The 20,878-nt window shown below is 37.5% G+C and overlaps 1 protein-coding gene across 2 annotated transcripts; it reads right to left on the bottom strand.

Moving 5' to 3' along the window:
* Positions 1 to 298: 298 nt before the first annotated feature.
* LOC121640838 lies at positions 299 to 18,604 on the bottom strand. 2 transcript variants are annotated; one of them, XM_041986733.1, is made up of 11 exons: positions 18,528 to 18,604; positions 5,763 to 7,204; positions 4,941 to 5,170; positions 4,130 to 4,311; positions 3,883 to 4,043; positions 3,572 to 3,675; positions 3,269 to 3,329; positions 2,280 to 2,368; positions 1,639 to 1,761; positions 1,173 to 1,273; positions 299 to 1,046 (listed from the first exon to the last, which is right to left on the bottom strand). In XM_041986733.1, the coding sequence occupies exons 2-11, from the start codon at positions 7,174 to 7,176 to the stop codon at positions 518 to 520; spliced, it is 2,994 nt and encodes a 997-aa protein (XP_041842667.1). In that variant the 5' UTR covers positions 7,177 to 7,204; positions 18,528 to 18,604; the 3' UTR covers positions 299 to 517. The 2 variants fall into 2 exon arrangements, with proteins under 2 accessions (XP_041842667.1, XP_041842666.1); XM_041986732.1 differs by lacking the exon at positions 18,528 to 18,604 and adding an exon at positions 9,161 to 9,533.
* Between the last annotated feature and the right edge of the window lie 2,274 nt (positions 18,605 to 20,878).

Here is a 20,878-nt window from a genome sequence, read left to right as displayed (position 1 = left end):
TATTCTATTGTAAGGGACATTTTTGGTTTACTTGCAAACAATTGTATTCTGTTACTAATTATATTTTTCTCATCAACCCAGTTGTTTTGAAGTTGGGTTTATAGTTACAGTACATTTGCTGATAGGAGCAATAACTATTAGAAGTTACAACCTGAAGTTTGTTAATTCAGCTTAGAATAAAGATTTGAAACAAGGGGAAACAGCTAGCCTGGCTACACTAGTGTCTTTAAAGTTCTATAGCAGGTTGCTTCTTTTGTTAAGATTAGAAATGTTAAACAAACAAATCATAAGGCTACAAGTTTTATTCTGATTTTAAATGCATAAAACATATAAATACAGTTTGTAACACATTTAAGTACAACATTTACAATAAAACAAGAAAAAATATCCATCTCTATTTTTTAAACAGTTTGAAAACAGATCTGAAATTTGATTTTGAAAAACAGTTTGACCGAAAATACAAAGTTTGATACAAATATTAGGACCTGTGCTGGTAATGCTCTTTGGAAAGTTTACACTACTGCCAGATAATTTGGTCTTTTCCCTCCACTGTCACAGCCCCCGCATCATCTTTCCCCTCTGGGATGCAGTAGAAGGTAGTGAGATCTGGGAGCTGTCCAAAAGATCCCCATGTCTGGTGGAAAGGTAAGACATTGGTGGGCTGTCTTTGGTTTGAGTCGCTACCATCAATATTGCTGATGGTGATTACATGGGAGGTCAGCGGAGTGATGTTGCTAAAAGTCACAGAATTGCTATCCCGCATACTGGTGTTGCTAGGAGCAACGGGGTTGCTATTAGCTACAGCGTTTTGAATATTTTCTGCATTGCTGTTGTTGTTTGATGGAAGACTAGATGAGGAAAATGTCAGAGCTCTAGCCTGGGGTGGGAGCAGATTAGCGCCTGGGCTGGGCACGAAGTTGGTGGGATGATTGAGGGCCAGGCGCTGTGTGAGAAGCTGGTGCTGCAGCCGCCTGTCGGCCCAATCCTCCTGAGGCTGGCGGTGGATCTTCATGTGAGCATTACGAGACTTGATTTTATAAAACATTCTGAAGCAAGGAAAGAGAAACACAGAAATGAAATGAATAACTGAAAATCTAAACCATCTGTTTGCTCCCCCTGAAGCACAGATGGTTTGTGTTTGAGCTTCTTCTAGTACGACTGGCCCTACTCACTTTCCACACAGCTTGCAGGGGAAAAAACTGGCCAATGGGGGCACAGGAACCGCCTCCTCTAGTGAAAACTGCCTCTCCATTGGCTGAGAGATGGGCGTCGCCTGTAAAAAAGGGAACACTTGTGAGCTGACCTGCCTTGTTTGACTTGTTTAGTTGCATTCCACACAGGATAATCATGTAATGCATTTAACTCATTACACAAGACTATACAATTACTCCAGAAACATAATAATCTTAAGGAATCATACTGTTCTCTTAGTTTGGTTTCTTTAATCTAAGGCATTTCAATGAATCAGAAAACTCAACATAATATAATGGGAATCAGTGAGACAGGAAAGGATAACAACAAAAGGAACATTATCTTTATATAAAAGAGGGAAAACTGAAGTATAAACTTCATACCAAACAATAAATTCAAAGAAACATTTGTGAGAAGGGACTTGACAGTGGTGAAAACACATCTTACACTTTTTTCTAACTCCAACTCTCGATCTCTGTACTCATCCTCTTTCTGCTTCTTCTGCTTGTCCACAAGCTTTTTGCTCAGGTAGTAAAACTCCACACACTGAGATACAGTCTTAGTCCTCACCTGCAACACACAGCATAGTGTCCATGTCACTCTTAAAATGTCAGTCGTCAACAGTGCTGTATATTGATGATGTATGTTCTTTACTTTTCATGTCTCAGTGGATTTGTTTCTGTGCAGATAATTTGACATAATGTTATAAATTAAACAGAGTTACCAAGAACTGAACACGTGCAGGCATGAAAAAAAAAACTCTGTAAGTTAAGGACATTCTACTTCACTTATAAGTAATGCTCCAGGAAAAACAACATTTTGACCTAAATATTTAGAATATCACTAGCATAGTTGTGGAATTGACTATGAATCCTTTATTTTCTGTCATGCATTGATTTCCCACTGCTCCCTGTATGGATGCGCTGTTACTGTCTGGTGTTTCAAAGACCTATTTAACAGCAAAATCCACAAAAAATAAAAAACGCTTCCATTTTTGGCTAAGTTAAAGAGATCAGAACCACTGTGGTAGTGTTAACCTCTAATAAATGCAACATAAACAGCAATCAGTGCATAAATAATTGTTTTACCATCTTCTGTATGAGTGAAAAGTCTTTTCCATAAGACCCGAGAGCTACAGCGAAGAGATTCTTTTCAATGTCTGTCCAAAAATCACAACCTACCAAGAGAGAGGGGGAATAATGGGGGGAGGGGAAGAGAGGGCATGAGAAACAAAACAAATTCTACAAGGTCATTCTTTCATGATTGACAGCATGGAAAATAAAGAGATGCACTGCAGAGGCATGTGGAGCTCTTATGACAATGATAATCAGAGGACTGTCACAGTGGATCCATGCCATATTTGTTTGCATCATGTGTGGGAAATCAGTGAGTTGATAAATAACACATGCCGGAGGACATGCACGCAGTGTTGGACTTCGTTCTACAAATATTATACAGGCAGTGGGTGTTTGGGGTTTGTGATTCACAGCATCAAAGCTGGGGGGGGGATGGGGGGACATGCCAGGATCCTTCTTAATATAGTTAAGCTGTTAAGTTAAAAGCCAAAATGTAGGGCAGTACTCCCATCTGCAGAAAAAAACTCACCTGAGTGGCCATGCTATCCAGAACAATACCCACTTTGTACTTGGTTCTTGGTGGATTTAAATGAGTGAGAGGATTGGATGTAAGAGGAAGGAAACTCTGGCTTGCACAATGACTTCTATTGTGCATACAGTGGAAATGGTTTCTTCTTTGCACTCACATTTGTCACATGCATTCAAATGCAAACTTGCATATGAATTAAAAAAGGAAACTTAGTTAACAAATTTTAGTCCTTTTGTTTTTCTTCCCACTTGAATCCCCTGATTTAAATGTAACTTGCTAGAGGCACAAAAAAAAAGAAAATATAAATTCCCACTTCTTTTGTTTTTCTTGATTGGTTTTCTTATCATAAGGAAGCAGAAGAAAACTGTATACTTTTGCATTATTTTGACACAGTATGCATTCAAACATCCCTCTCTTTAAAGTTCATGAATATATCAGGAGACTCATCAACTTTAATGAGGTCAGTGGTTACCTGAATAATGGTAGTCTCCTGTTGGAGAGGCCTGACAGAACAACAGCATCTCCAATGTGGCCTGCAAATGAAGGAGGGATGGAGTACAGGAAGAACAAACAGATGAGGCATGCGGTGGCGCTGAAGACACATAACTATGTTTGAATGATTGAGAAGAAGGACAACAAAAAAGAAAGAAAACAAGAAAGAGAGGATGAGGATACATGCAAGTTGGTCATAATGCATGGAGGAATGATGAAGGAGATGGAATGACTGAATAAAGGACTTAAAAGTGAAGATTAAACAACAACAGTTACTTCTTACCATTATGTTGCCCTGACAATAGTGAAGATAGTGCAAAGCCAGCTCTGTGTTACTGCCCCCTCCTGGTACACAGCTGGAACTACACATGGACAGAAGCTTCTCCACTAAAAATAAAAACAAAACATAACACTGAAGACATTGTGGAGAAGCTAAAATAAACAATTTCACTATCATTTCAGCCTCTTTGACCTTAATGAACCCTTTTAAAGTTGAAGGTCTGAGAATTAACGCTCAGTTGTATCTTCAGTCACATGGAGCTGCCATAGAAACATGTTTTGTGATTTTATTTTCTATTTTGACATAGTATTCACCTTGGTTCTGCAAGCAAGCATTCTCCTCCAGCTCATCCAATGGTTTCCAGAGCAACTGTTCCCGAGGAGACTCTTCCACTGGGAAGCTCATGCCAGACTTTTCACCATCCGAAAAGCAGGGAGGAAGATCAGCCTGGAAGTCAGGGCCCACGTTGACATGTCTGATAACAGGAAAGCAGTCTGTTATTGTTACTGTTCGACCAGGTAGTAACACTAGTTAAACCGGCTTCTTCAGAATTGTATTTACGGTAACCCATCACAATTCTTCTCCTCCCTGTGATGGAGAGAAGTGAAGGAGGAGTAGAGCCCTGTTCCCCTGCGGACTGGGTTGAGGAGAGGCCGAGGAGTATAGCGACCACTGTTCTGAGTTCTTCTGGATTGAAGGATACTGGCAAATGGGGTTCCAGTATACACCGGAGTAGGGTGTTGCTGCAAGAAGAAAATGAAAATTAAATATTTTGCATCATTACACATTTAAAAACAAGTGGGAGAAAAACTAATAGAGCCACTTAAACTTAATTATTTAGTCAGGAACAGGACGGATATTTAAAAGACGTCTTCAGAGACTTCTAAAGGAAAAGTGAAAATAAAGTAACTGCTGAAAAACAGAGATAAGTCCCTGATGTATGCTTGCACGAGTCGAGTTCCAAAGTAGGAGCAACATCCCGCCTAACTCAAAACTGAAAAACACGCTTTTCACCAACACAATGTCTTATTTACCTACTTTATCTGCTAAACATGTCTAAAAATAAAAACCCAGAGCAAGACTGTGGTTTTAAAAGCCGTCATGCAGTTGGAGCAAACGTAATTTCTTGACAAACAACCATTCAGGCATCCGCCCACCACATCTGCAAAGCTTCTCCAGCTGTAGTGAATGCTGCCTGCCTCTTCTCTAACCAGTCGTCTGAATTTTGTTCATTAAAATAAAATAAAAAAAACACACACAATTTACTGTTAAAACATAGAAGCTCATGGTTAATGAAAAACAGATACAAAAACTCTATTATCCCTTTAACGTGTCTGTAAATGTGTCCAGTAGTGATAAAAGTGCCGTCTACCTGCAGACATGACTGGATCCGAGTGGTTGGTTCATTTTTTATTTTCTGGGTATCTTTGTTGGAAGATGTTTTTTCAGCAGCCTCGTGATGCTTGCCAGAGATTTGAGATGTACGAAAGGGAAGATGAAAAGGGGAATTGAGGGATGGATTACTGGATGGACCGGTGGCTGAGTTGAGGGATGAACAATCAGACGAAGGCGTGAAGGATGACTGGGGAATGTTACACGTGGCTGGAGAAAGGTAGCCAGAAGGGAGAAGTTAAAAAAAAGTAAGAGTAGAAGGGGAATAAATAAATAAATTTGCAGAGATATGTCACTTTTTTTTGTCTAAATCCCTCTTCAGAAAATGATAAACATCTCCTTTGTCTGTGCAAACAGGAAGGCGTTACACCAGGTATTATAAATTTTAGCTGGTTTTTTTTTGGGAAAAACTGATCCTTTCTACCTGAAAACCCACATATAGGAACTCCACATATAAAAGCAATTTAAATATGCTGGCTGTGGCATGAGAATATCAGATTTCAAATGATGTAAAATTGCACAAACGAGGTAAAATGGAGGTAAAATGGTTTTACTTGTGAAATGTTGAAAAGTGAAACTGTCATTTGCATGTGGGAAATGGGAAACTTCACGAGTACGTCTGCAAAAACCCACATGTCCCGTAAATTTACATGTGGGTATGAATGTGTGATTGTTTTACAAGGGTAAAATAATTTCTTTTAACACATTGTGTTACTTAGTACTATGTTAGTGCTCAGGTATATTCTTCATACTTTCATTCACAAAAAAAAAACCCCAAAACAAAACACGTAGAGTAATGTACCTGTGGCATTGCCGTAGTCATCTGCATGGGAGGACTTGGCATGGCAGTCAGTGCCAGCTGGGTTGCCTGACAGCGGTTGAAAGCAGTGTGACAGCAGTGGAAACTTCCAAATCATCCCAGAGGACTGGACAGAAGGTAAAGACTGAATATGGGATGGAAAAAACTGAAGACCACCAAGTGAGTCTCCTCCCTGGGAAGTTGACTGTCCGGTGGGCCCCTGTATGCTGGGAGAGTCTGTTTTGGAGGGTGAGTGGGAAGGAGGAGGTAGAGGTGTAGGAGGAGGGCTCAGAACTGAAGACATGAGGTGAGATGATGTAGGAGGGGAGGGGAAAGATGGAAGAGAGGGGTAAGCTGGGGAAGAAGAGGAGGAGGAGGAAGGCGGCAGGTAGGAGTCTGAGTCAAAAGTGCAGCTTTGCCTTGATTTCGCTGATGCAGAGGTCTCTCCTCTTCCTACTCCAAATTCCCACATTTGTCCGGAGGAATTCTCACTGGGAATGATGGGTAATCTCTTTCGCTGAGAGTAGAAAGCCTCAGAGAAGGAGTCCAGTTTCTGAGCAGACGTCCTGCTAATGGCAATAGGTGACAGACACACTGAGGACAAAGTGTGGGAGTCTGCTGCTCCTCTCCACCTCCCGTTTGCCTGACTCGTAGGGGAGACACTGAACCACGGGCCCTCAGCTTCTGCTGGTTGAAGCTGATCCTCACCTGAGCCACACCTGGACCCATAATCTTCCTCTCCTTGAAAACAGCTATCACTTGCTCTTGAAGCCGCCCTACTATTATCAACACTCTTGTCATTAAAGCTTACTGCACTAACTCTGTTGTAGGACACATTTTGTTTAGTAGCGTGGCTCATGTTAACTTCTTTGTTATAAACGGTTTCACTTTTACCCTCACAGCTAACATGGATATAATTGTGATGGTTTGCTCTACTCCCTCGTCTCCCTCCTTCATCAGTGGAACAGTTCAGTGCATATAAAACATCATTCATGTTACTATAGCAATCACCTTTACTGTGAAAATCGTCTGCAGTGCCTTCACAACTCTCCCCATCTTCCCAAAGTTCTTTTTTGCCGTACCAGGAGTCATCAAAATGACTGTCTAATCTGTTTTCTCCATCAACATGGCTTCCTAAACTTCCATCTCCTTCCAAACTGCTTGCACTGGTGCTGAGTAGGACTCCGTCACCACCACTGGCCCCTCTCTTTGGCCCAGAGGAGGTGTTTGATGTCAAGTATGAGGATGTGGATTCTCCCCCTCTATTTCCGTACTGCTCCAGGGAATCCTGGGCAGGGTGAGAAATTGGGTATCCCACTTCTGAGTTTTGGAAGTTGGGCAAGGTGAGAGAAAAGGATCGATGATGGCGATATTGCTGGAGATTTGAGAAGGATTGTGTGGATGAGCGATCCTCCATGACGGTGTGTTTGATTGAGCTAGGGTGCCTACAGGAAACAGAAATAGGAGAACATTTAAGGGGATTTCTGCAGAAATTTAAGTGGTAATTTTATAACAAAGTCATGCAAATGCAAACTGAATATGGAGCAACAACAGCTGGTGGTCTTAGCTGAGCACCACTCAGTGACTTTTTATCATGAAATTGTAACATAAAAGTAATTATTCATATTATGGTGAAAAAAGACTTGCAAATTCTTTATTCTTACATGGTCTGATGAGTTGTAAAAATATGTTTACTGTGTGTAAATGCATTTTCATATTCGTACATATGCAGTTAAATTTCCAGAAAAGTTAAGAGAGCATAAAAAAAAAAACAATAAAACATTATAAATATCAGTACTGATACTAATAGAGAACTAATGGAAAAAAATATACATCATAATTCATCTTTCTCTAAGTCACATAAAATTGGTTTAGACAAATTTGTCATTTAAATTAAAGTAGCAGACAATTTCAATGTCCCTTTTTTAATTAAAAAACTGTTAAATCTCAGAAGCAAGACAATAGATTCCTGTACATTGATAAATATGGATCTGAAAATGTAAAAGATGCAGAGCAAGCATTTCCCTTAACTAAAGACATCTGCGAACCTGTGAGCACAAGGCAAACCATGCTGAAGCAAAAAATCCAAATTATACGATAAAATTACCATCATTAGACTACAAACTACATGCTTGCATGTGTATAACATTGTCAGAATCTGTAGCAGGGAAAGCAAGCCAACATTTATTTATCTGTTTCAGTCATGGTCATTTGTCGTCATGTATTAATATCCCCATAAAGTTGCAGAAATTTTGAGTGGTACATGAAAAGTGCTATACAAACTAACTTGCCTACTGTTTTTCAGTACTTGTGGATTTTTTATTAAAAAACAAAATGAGTCTCATGGAGACTTATAACCTTGTACATCTTCATAGTTAAGCCTAACCTTTAAATAAAATTAATTTAATTTAGTTTCCTGACATCAACCATATTTATTTATTAATATTTAACACTAATGCCAACCGCTGACAGCAAATAAAAACGTGAAGGTTTTTTGGATAATGTTGGGTCAGAAGTGAACTTGCTTCTCTTGTGGTCCTTTCACCTGCTTTTTATTCCATTATGCGCATTTTTAACACGTTACAGTTGTCCACTTTCGTGTTAAGGACAGGCTTATATAAGGCAAAATGTGAGCACTGCTGCAATTTGCAAAACAAAATGTTTGGCACGTGGCAGTTTCTAAAGGCCTGAAAACGTAGCATTTGAATATATTTGATCATACGTTACAGTTTCACATAATTCAAAATGGAGTCATATTGAAAGGCAAATATATTATGGGTACGTGACAAGTCTGTGCCTCATAACGTTTTGTAATGCTGACATTTTTTACCATAAATTGTGATTTATTTTTGTTTTGTGCTGCAGACCGATGTAGCCCCAACATATTCAGGTCTGCATTCTGCATGAGGTTTGCCTGATACTGTAGCTCGTTTCCAAATTGTACTTCAACATTTTCCTCCACTTAAGTCTATTCCTTAGTATATGTACAATGAATTTTAATCAATAACAGAACAGAAATAAACAGAAATGTGAGTGGAAATGTGTTCAAAGTAGTTTAGAGAAAATTGAATGAACATCTGTGAAAAGTAGGAGAAGCAAAGAAACTGAAACGAATGCCATTTTGAAAGCGAACCTGTCATTCTGTTTAACTTTCTTCTCAAATAAGCGCCCTGTTTTTACTGGCTGACGCTACTTTCCTTTATAAAACAAAAGAGTTTAAAATTCAATGAAAGTACATATATTTGCAATGCCTTTAACTAAATCTTAAAGTCTTGGCTTGTTCGTCTTTCTTTTGAAACCACATTCTGCTTTAAATAGGACACTGAGTGAGTCAGAAAGAGAACGAACGAAGAAAGATGAGATGAAGACACTGTATATGTTTTTGAGGTTTTTCTTTTTACCAGTCCTTGGCGCTTAATTTCCTTTTCACACATGTTGTTCTTCTCTGCTTCATGTTTTCAGGTTCTTATTGGTCTTCTGGTTGTCTTAATCATTCTCTCTGAGTCTTAAGCGCTCCTCCATCTTGAGCGTTTTTCAGCCTCTCACATGGTCCTTCCTATTTGTGTGTTTGCCTCTCTCCCCTATACACCATCACTCACACATTACCTAAAGCAAAACGGACACACAAAACACCAACCAAAGCTCTCACACCACAGTTTCATGCACTCACACAAACACTCATTTACTCACTGAAGCGCACATACACACTAAGACACACTGACTTTCACAATCACACACTCCTGCAGGTGTCAAAGAGGGCCAGCATGTAGTGATGTTGCCTCTCTGCCTTTGCGTTGTCGTGGTGACCACATCCTGAGGAAACAAACGCTGACGGATCTCCCTCCTTTTAGCTATCTTTATCTCTCTTCCCCCCTCCTCCATCTCTTGTATCTCGTCTCATTGCCCGCTCTGCATCTCATCTTTTAACAAAACACCCAACTTTGTTGTCCCCTTTTCTTTCATTTTAAAAAAAATCTGTCTGCTATCCTCATTTTCTGTCTTGTCATTAGTTGTCTTGTTTTCAGCATACTTATTTGAAAGTAGTGACCCATACTTACATAGATTTGCTGAAGTTAAGTAGTAAAACACAAAAAATCCTCCAGTCCCAGATATATTCTTCTCTGGTGTTGAAATAAACTGTTTGTAAACTGTTTATATCCTCAAACAGGTTTTATATATAAAAAAACTCTGTAAGGTTATTTCACCGTGTAACATGACAAAAGTGTTTGTGTCTGTCCTGAAGTGCGCTTCAGTATGTGTGGATGAACATGCATACATCTTTGTGTGGCTACATTACATTTTCTCCCTGTGTGTGTGGTGTGTAAGAGCGTGTGTGCGAGGCGGCAGTGTAGATGTTTACCAGATCAAGATTCTCCGGCTGAGTCAGCTGACAGGAAATGAGAGAGAATGAAACAGGAAGGAAGACGGCGGCAAACGATGAGGTTCAGGGAACCCTCTAACACCATACAGTCCCACCCACTCACCCACCCACTGCCACGCACACACACACACACATTTATAGTGTGCACCTGTACCATGTTGTTTTCTACCTTTATTATGTCATATAGTGCTGTGAAACACCTACTCACACATGCATATTCACAACTTCAAACACAAAAGCTCAGGTCCAGATGTCTGTGGGCAACTACACTAACACACATTTAAATCCAACCAAGATGGGGAGGGGGGTGACTGAAGAGCTAAATTTCTTTTGTCACAATATTTTATAGCAAACAACAGCAAATATTCTGCCATCAGCCTTCGTCAAAATAAATAAACTGGTTAAAAATGTGTGGAAAGGCAGTAATATAGTTTCAAATACCTATTAATTGTTCAACATTTGAGTCTTTAAAAACAACAAATCTAAAATTAATGCAACCTTGATGGTAATCTGCAACAATAGTCACAGTCAAAATAATGTAGCAGTAAAAATACCGACTCTTTAGACTGAATATAATCTGGGTCATGCTCCGTCTGCAACTGCGTCACAATTTATATATGGCTAAATAACAAAGTAATATCTTATATTTTATAGGTGTGTGTATTTAACCCTTTGAGCCTATTTTTTCAGCGTCTTCCCAAACATTGCATACCCATTATGAAATGAATATATCTCTGCAACCGCAAGGTCTATTTAAATACTTTAAAAGACACAGTAAACACTTGTTGCATAAGTTAAGATGTGTAAATATCAGTATATGTGTTTCTGGTGAAGAATAAATTCAGATGGCACATAGCACAATGTTTCAGGTTTGCCTAAAACAAACACTTTCAGGATTAATATGAATATGCAAGGAATCATGCAGCTGTAGCTGTAAGTCTCAATCAAGTCACAGTACAATATGTGAACATTATCACTGCAAAGCTCAACTCCGATAAAGTGAAGCGGAACGAAATTAAAGAATAAAGTTTTAGTACTGCGGGCGGGTTCAGGAAAGGTCTCCAAAATGGGTGTTCATTCTCAGTGTCCCCCAATTGGGTGACCTTAGGTTTTAAAAGGTTAAGAAAACCACACACATCAAACAAAAATAGTAATAATAATAGCACTGGACTGGGTCTTTGACCAGATGATGGTCAATATGGAAACAGAACAGGTAGATCCACACAAGACTCCCGTGCTAGATTTCATTCGCTGCCTTGATGCGTGCTCACTTTGTCCTTATTCCCACTATAATTTCGGTGTCGCCTTCTAAAATACCCAGAAACAATCAAGATTTGTAACAGGAAAAATACACCTGTTAATAAGTGCACTTAAAAATAAAAATATAAAAAAATTCAGACATAGTCATCAGATCATAAAGATCATACGTCATAAAAATAACTTGATTTTATTGAGGTCAAAATCAAATTCAAATACCTACTTCTAAAAACGTCGTCCTTATGAAAAAAAGAAAATAATAAACTAACTAGCCTGTACTTAAAAAACAAACAAAACAAAAACTGGACAGAAACGCTATTCTTCTTGAATGATATAACTCTTTATCAGTATACTTTACATTTTCCAGTCGATTATGTATATGTTATTCTTAATATAAATACAGTATATAATAATACATATAATACAGTATAAATACAGTAAATAATTTTATTTTTCTAAATGATACATTTCAGAAAGTAGTTGAATATTTTAACTCCACTTAAAAATGCCTAAATTGGTAATACCTCCTGAACGCCGCTCCTATCGGTATGTTTAAATACTTTGCATATTTGAAGAACTACAGATAAATAATTAAATGCGCTGTTGTAAATAGCTGTGTTACTGAGTTCATGAAATCTATGTGACAACTGATGAAATCTGAGCTGTTGTTAAAAAATTTTCATAGCTGTAATAACCTGATCAGAAAAAAAATCTGTCTTTGTCATGTTGATGCTTACATCTCTGGCCTGTCCACCTCATCCTGTTATTTTGTAGATAATTTTGTCACTCATATACTCGGCGAAAAAACAGGGACCATACTTAGTGGTGGTCGCGTGATCCTATAAGAAAAATCAATGCCCAATTTCTTGATGAAAATTGCTCTTAATGCTGCACACTGCTTGTGTCTTTGAATGACTTATGTGAAAGATACCAGAAAAATTTACTGTCTCTATACTGTCCTTGGATGATTAGCTTATTGGTGATAAATTACATATAAACCTTAGAGCTAACAAATCACTTTCAAATGCTGCAATTGCAAATCAGCAGTGAGTCTGTATCTGTGTGTGTAAATCCGTGTGTGTGTGTGTGTGTGTAGGTGATTGTGCTAATGCTGAGGTCACTCGTACAGTGTGACTACATGACTGGAAACCTCATCATTCACATTCATTTCAGATAATTATGTGGTATAGACGGCCTGTCACAGACAGAATAACCTCAATATTAGCATAAACTGTATGATACATTTGGAAAAGATGTATTGCTGTGCCTGTTGTCCTTTGAAAGAAATTTGACTTTAACTTTGAACTTCATGCAACAAATTTAAACATGAAGGCCTGACGGTCAGCGCACAGAGCTTCAGGTTCTGTCTTCTGTTATAATAATTCGGGCTCTTATTGTTGGTAGATATCGAGAACCAGATACATAATTAGCTCCCATTTCTCTCTTTAAACACTTTCAACCAAACTCTGTATTCTAAAACCAAGATTTTGCTAAAAACACTAAATAAATCAGATTCCTGACAAATATTTACTACAATATAATAAATGCTGAAAGTTTCCAAAACTCTTTGTACATGCTTGCCTTTGTTAATCTTTACATTATTAAAACGTTTTTAGAAATATGTTTACGACATATTTCAGGACAAAGAAGAGTCAAGATTATTTTCTTTATTTATTATCATTGCATAATAAATGCTTCCAGAGCGCTGCCTGAAACACAACTAAAATTTTCATACAAATGAATTAAATCTCTCAAACACTTGTATAGTTACTACCACACTCAGCTTCACACACGACTCGAATGCAAGCATATGCACGATTTAAAAAGAGATTTAAAAAGGTTCAAAAGTAAGAAATTGTGCAGCTGCATACTGAGTTAATGCATAGCAATGGTTAAAAATAGGATTTAGCAGTTAAAGGAATAGTATGCTGCAGAGGATAAAAGTTGCATAGTATGGTCTTTCAGTGGTGTAATTTATGCTTGGAGTTCAGTGTGGGAACGGTTTTGAGGTCAAGCCTGTTCACCAGCCTTTTGTTGCATTTATTGATGGACCTGTGTTATTTTCCTGAGAGGAGACGAAAATGAAGTTCAAGGCTGGGGTACGATAAGGCCTTAAAAATGCAAGATTCAAAGAACAAAGAGCATTGCAAAAATGAACTTGACTTCACTGAATGGAGCAAAGTTTCTACACCTCAGTACACGATGGAGTTGAAGGCTTAAATTTTTTAACTGGAATGGTATTAAAAGGGCCCTTAAACACGGTTTTATTATTATATTGAACACTTTCGGACATGACCTGCAAACGTTTACTTTGAGTACACATTTGTATGCATTTTGGTTTGCATCAGCAGGCGAAAACCTTGAGAAAACAGCCAAATGAAAAATGTGTGAATGAAAGGATGTGAGAGGATAAGGGGAGTGCGGAGGAGGTTGTACGGGGGAGACGTTTTTCTAGTTTTCTCTCAAATTCATCATAAAAACCTGGGGGAGCAGAGGAGGGGGAACGAGATAAACGTTTTTGGACTTTTTCTCTCTTTTTTTTCAGGTGTCTCTGTCTCCTCTCACTGAGAGAAGCAACGGCTGGCAGGAACAGTGAAAGAGAATGGATGACAGCACTTAAAGCAGCAGATAACAGGAAGCCTTGTGTATAGCAAGGTATGACATGGGCTGTTTTACCTAAGCAGGCCTTACTGACTACCAGCTGTGAAACAAATACACCTATGTGTTTGTGGAATAAACTCATTTTACAAACTTGCGGATATAAGAAACTTGGTAGCATTATAGGAAAACATGACAGAGTTATGATACACCGTGCACGCACAAGCGAAACAGCTACCTAAACGCTCACCATACAAGAACATGTTGAGAGGTTATTTTTAATATATGCATAATATTATCATTTTACAAATGTGAGTTTTCTTTATTAATGAATTTTCAATACACAGAATGCATATCTGATTAAAATAATGTAAAAAAAAAAAAAAATGTGTTCCTGATGCTTGAATGCGTAAAAAAATTAAATACATTACATCAGTTATTTATATTTTTGGCTGTAGTTTGGAAGAAGACATCGGTTTTTTTGCTTTAATATGAGAGAAAATAGCATTTACAGTAGTGCAAAGAGCACAAGGAGACTTTTAATACATTTGCATTTAAAGTCATGTATACAAAGTCTAGACACCTCCCTTATTTTCCCGTTAAATGACACTCCCTTCAAACAGATGAAATAATGTGGCCTAAAAAAATCACGATAACGTGACGTGAGCACATGAATTAAAAGCAAGATCACATTCCAGAGACTGTTCAAAGACCCTGCCGCTAACATGTGCCTGCAGTGCTTTAAACAGATGAATGCTTTACTTATGTCTTCTACACTAGAGGGTCCACTCAAGCAAAAGTCTAAAAAAGATGGGTTACAATAATATGTGAAAATGCAATATGTTTGCACATGTTATAATAATGTGCCAAAAATGTGCTAATGCAGGAGTAACAACTGTGTTTAAGCCATAGTTTAAACTATAGAGCAGGCCCGAATCACCAGAATTGTCTAATGATGTTAACAGCAGTCTAAGTGAATAGGTACTTTGCTGAGAGCTAATATTTGAAGCTCATCTGGCTTTTGATTCAGAGTGACAACTTTATGTCCACAACTTTATAAAATAACAGCTACCGTGTAGCTATAATTACTTTCAACTTTACAGCAATTTCCATTTTAAAGATAAGATTGAATCAGAAGACATCAAACTTGAATCAGTGTTGCATCAGAGTGTGTAGGTTCAAAGAGCTGAATTTTTTATTTATTCTATATGAATACAGGTCAAAAGGGTCAAGGAAGGGTGAGAGAAATATCAACAAACCTGTATTTAGAGAATATTTATGCGTGCTAAAACATAATCAGTTTTATTTCTGTTATTCCTTTTCTTGTTATTTATTTCCTTTCTTTAACCCTTTATATAAACTAATTCTTTCTAATTTCTGCCCAATAAAAGCCAATCCCAGTAGCCGCTCAACCTAAGGCCAAAATAAACAACACTGGGCTCACTTTTGAGCGTTTTGAAAGACAAATAGATTCTAAATTAGAGGGTAAACATAATAAGTTAGTTGTTAAACTTGGTAAAATCATTTTCAGCTGCAGCGCTACTTAATTTAATATAAGAAAAATAAAGAATAATAACAATGCTCATTAAATGTTATGACAGATGCAGTGTGAGGACAGTGACCTGCAGGGGCGGACAGGACTACGCTATCACGTTTTTCAAATTAGCGATGAACTGGTAATGCAGGTATGATATAAAAAAATTCTTAATCTATAATTTTGCTTTCAGAGAATAGTAATTTCCTACAGTGTTACATGCAAGATGTATTAAATTTACATGGATGTGCTTCTAAAAATACTACATATTGAGCATAATAAAAAAAAAACTGTACTGCCAGTAAATTAATAGAGAAATAAAAAAGTTGATGGCATAAAGGATAAAACTTTTGCAGTAAGATTACATAAATTACACTTATTTAAATTATTTGATGACAAGTAAGAACACATCTTTTTTTTAACCCTAAATCATACCACGTGCACAGAAGTTAATTTCTTCCTTTTCTTTGGAAGAAAGCTATTTTTAGAATTTTTAGAAATTTTTAGAAAACATGCCACAAACATTCATGTTGTTGTTGTAAATCATATTCTAAAACTAATGTTTCAAGCTTTATCAATGCTGAGCGATCATCCTCCAAACACGCATTACTAGCCTGGTTCCTGAAACACAAATGCTGGTCAGGTAGTAAGACATGTGTTAACTGTGAGGATGCAAATATCGACCCATTTTTTTTACTGCTGCTAATTGAATTAATATCTGTCTTTAATGCATTAACTCCAATCATTAACACTGGATGTAATTTATGAACTTCCTCTCCATTTCTGTAGCATTTGTAACTGAGTTTTCCTGCTGACATCAGCTTCGATCTTCATAACTAGTTCAACCACAAGGCAGCAAGTACAGCAAATATAACTGCATCAAATAAGTAACGTGCTAAGCAAATATGGAGTGATGCTTTATGTCTTGGTTGTTACAACAATAAATCTCACTTGATTGCAATTTACATTTTTTTACTTATTGGTACTGAAAAGTAAGATTAGAGAGGAAGAAATGAAAAGAATATTCTAATTAAACCCCAGAGCCTATAAGGTAAGTTGAAACTACATATTGCAAGTAATCATGTAAGGGAAACTTTGAGGGCGGCCACAGCAACTGCATGGGAACTACAGGTTTCCATGGTTGAGAAGGGAGACACCGTGCAACTGTTTTCCGGATGCTTCACCTGCCACAGCTTCATGGCAAAGCAAGCTCCAAAGCGAAAACCGCTGTCGAACAAATGTCACCGACATGTGAGGCAGCATTTGTTAGAACGTATGTAGGAAACCCAATGGAAAAAGCTTTAGCTGTCTGTCTGAAGCAAATTTGGGCTTTTCAGCCATCTCTACCATGAAACAGTTGACAGAAGTGCCACACTGCGGGGATGCATCTCTGCAACAGGCCCTTACAAGTTTTTAATGTGAGGGAAAAAGAAAATTGGATGTTTGCAAAATAAAAGACTTCTTAGACTATGCAGTAGAGAGATCTTAAACATGAGACCGAAACTATGGACATAACAAATTTTAGAGACCAAATCAGAATATAATATGCACCAAGTCATTATTTTTACCACTGCAACCTAACTGAACTGGTATTAATTAATGTTTTAAGTCTTTGTATAAATTTCTAATGCAACGCAACTCAATCCAAATCTTTTTCATGTCCTCATCTCACCTCTTCTAACAAATAAAAACATATCTGTGCACATTCAATGTTAATGAAGCCATTTAAAGATAAGTACCACTAAAATGAGACTATGGCTGAACTTAACTATTTCTCCTGACGCTTTGATTTTAGCACCAAGCTGTGAAAATGTTCATTACAGATGGTTTTAATTTGAGTCTGCTTGGCAAAAAATACCACATTTTTACTTCCTAACAAAAAAAAAACACAAAAGCAGTTGTTGCCCCCATTCTGTCTGCAGATGTCAAAGGAGGTCACAAAAGTGAAGGAAGTCAAAAAATAGCAACAGCACAAAGTCTTCATCCATGATGTTTTCCCTAAACAAGATGATGTTGTCCACCTTATTTTAGTTTAGCTGCCTCAGACTAAATTTCTCTTTAAGACAGTTCAAATGCACCAGAAACCGACGCTAAATCAACTCTTCATGAAAGGTACAACAGCACTCAATAGCTTCACACAGCTATACATATAACAGCTTGGATGGCTGCACTCTACTTTAAATGGCATGTGGCCCTGTTTCTGACAGCTCCATGCAAGAGAAAACCTTTCTGTAGGCCTACCTGGACAGGGGGTGCGGGGTGTGTGTGTGCCTGTGGCGAGCAGAGAGGGGGGTAGATTACGGCCTGATTGATCATATCATGACATCTTTACAAGGCTGGCAATGAACAAAGTCAAGCTTGTGGTTTGAAACCTCTCTGTGTAAGAGCATGTTTGGTGTACACGCCAACCTGCTATGAGTAACAACACTGAAAAGCTACTTTTAGTGTTGAGACTTAGTACTGAGTGTTAGAGCAGAATCTTATACTTACTGGAATGAGATGCATTTTCCAGCAACATTTGTTGTATGCAGAGCTACCAGTCCGATTCATGTGATATTTACTGGAAATATATTTTCCAGATAGTTAAAACCTTTACAAATTTAGGTCAACGTAATTCCATAAGGTACGAATAACCGTGAGTTTGTAAAATTTAGTGAATCACTGTCTAATATTGATCTGCACCTTTATATTGGTGTAAGAAGGATGTCTCAGTGACAACAATGCTCAACATCTTTATGAAGATAAACCATTTGTGAGTGGGTGAGCTATAAAATTCAGTGTTGTGACATTGACAAAATTATTTTAAAAGCATAAAAAATAAGCAAGAAAGAAAACATGCTTGCTCCGCCAGACTCAGAAGACACAGGTGTGTTTTACTTGTGTCTGTGCTACTAATGGGTTAAGTTAAAGTTTCTCGCATATTGAAAAAAAAGGGAGGAAAAAAAAGAAAAACACGTCTTGTCTACTTAAATAAATTAAATAAAAAATGTGGTCTCACCTGTTAGGTTGTCATTACGAGGAGAGATCTGCCAGTAGCAGTGAAATGTGTATGGTCTGCTGGTAGGTAGACTTGAGTGAAAAAGGGGAGGAGAGTGAGACGGTGAACAAGAGAGACGTAGTTTCACCAAAGACGAACGGCCTTCTCGTTTGTTCAGTTGATCTTTCACTCTTTCATCCACCTTGTCATAACACCACTATGTGTGTGTGCGTATGTGCGTGAATGTGTGAACGTGTGTATGAATGGTTGTGTGTGTATATGTGTTACAAGCTGTGTCATAATGATGCTGGAAACAAAAGAAAAACACCCTGGTGTGTTTTTACCTTACACACACAGAAGCACACATGTACACACACTTTCAATTTGAGTGGCTTATTTTTCTCCCCTCTCATCCCTCATTTTCTGGTTTTATTTGGTCTTTTGTATTTAAAGGGCCATACACATAATCTCAAACACAATGATTTACACATTATGTACATGTCAAATCACAAAAAAAAGTCAAATGCACAAAACCTGGACGTCAGACGGAGGTTGTCGATGTCTGATATCATTACAGTCAAAGCATCTGCCACAATATTGTTCTCAATAAAAAACAATTCCTACTATTGTCTTCTCCCAATAAAAAGTCCTAGTCACTGTTGTTATGTAGTTCTGTCATCTAATATATAGAGGAAGAAAATGATTTAAAAAAAGGTATTTAGATAAATATATGTATGATAAATGGTAAATGGTCTGTATTTATATAGCGCTTTACTGTACCTGAAATGATACCGAAAGCGCTTTACATCATACATCACATTCACCCATTCACACACACATTCACGCACTTTATATAGTTCTTTGTTGGGTGCTTAATTCAATTCAATTCAATTCAATTCAAACTTTATTTGTATAGCCCTTTTCATACATTGTCATGCAATACAAAGTGCTTTACAGTGTAAAAACATATATTAAAAATCTAAGAGTAGAATAATGCAAATGCTATCTACTTTACATTTCAAATCACACACATTCACACACACGCACACACACACACCCAAGCGCGCAACACACAGCACAAACAGATGATGCCACTCTTCTTTTCATAGAATTAAAACTATTCCTTCTAGTTCCTGTCTCTTTAACTGAAACGGTTTAAGAACAAAGTTTGAGAGAGAGATCTAAAAGACAAGATAAAAGACGATTGGCTTGACACCACTGTGAGGAAGCAATACCTTGGGGACCCATCCACACCATGAGCGCCCCACCAGCAACCACAGAGGCCATCGCCACAGGAGCCGCCAAGATCGGGTCAGGCGAGGGCCCCCACCACAGCCACAGGACTGCAATGCAGGGCCCGTCCAGGTCGACCCCCGCAACGACAACCCTGCAGGCCGGAGAGACAGCCCACGATGTGGAGGATCCCCATGAGGGAACACCGGAGCTAGAGGATAAAAGATAAAAAAGATAAAAGCTGAAAATAAAACACAGTATAAGATATTTAAAAGAGCATAAATAAATCAACGTAATAAGAACAATAAAAGAAAATTAATATATATTAAAAAGTCAATTTAAGACCAAGATACAAATGAGTGATAAAAATAGACAAAATAGATAAATAGATAAATAGATTAATTAAAATAACTGAATAAATAAACTAATGATATTGTTAGTCAAATATAAGACCAATTACCCTCTCTCTAGATACATAACTATGATCATCTTGCTATGGCAAGACTTTAAAGTTTGTAAACCATTTCTAATTTGGATCGTTGGGCTTAAGGCTTTTAAACATGAAGTCTATATTTGCCATAGAAATGTGACTGCACATTCAAAACCAAATAAGAGAAATTAATGTTGTGTCATGGTAATCATATTTGCAAACAGACTCCAAAGCTTGCATCTCTCGTCAAAGTGTTTTGACAAAGGTTCTATTTTTCTGTGTTTTTTCCTTTCAGTGAAACACTTTTTACAGAGGTGTTTGACAGTTCTATAAATCACAGAAAAATGTTGTGTTCTTTTAATGTGTAGTTTAAATATAACCAGCAAAGTTTCAAATTGTACCACTGACTTTCTGAAATACACCTGCAAGTGTCTGGGATAATTCTACTGTTTTTTTTTTTTTGTTTGTTTGTTTTTGTTTTTTTGTTTTTGTTTTTTTGTCATCCTATGAAACCTTCCTTGCCCTACTTGCCAAAAAGAAATAGATAGACGCAGTACTTGAAGAGATGTATGATTAAATTAAAGATTTAAAGACGTTAAAGAGGTAAGAGAACAACAAAATGACACTGCATTTTGCCTATAAATTTGAATAAATTTAATAAAATTTATCTTACTCAGTTTAGGAGTCCTTTGTATAACAATTTATTCAT

This window comes from Melanotaenia boesemani, chromosome 5, assembly GCF_017639745.1.
Source record: "Melanotaenia boesemani isolate fMelBoe1 chromosome 5, fMelBoe1.pri, whole genome shotgun sequence".
Taxonomy (NCBI): Eukaryota; Metazoa; Chordata; class Actinopteri; order Atheriniformes; family Melanotaeniidae; genus Melanotaenia; species Melanotaenia boesemani.
The sequence above is the reverse complement of the archived record's forward strand: the minus strand, read 5'-3'. Positions and strand labels throughout refer to the sequence as shown.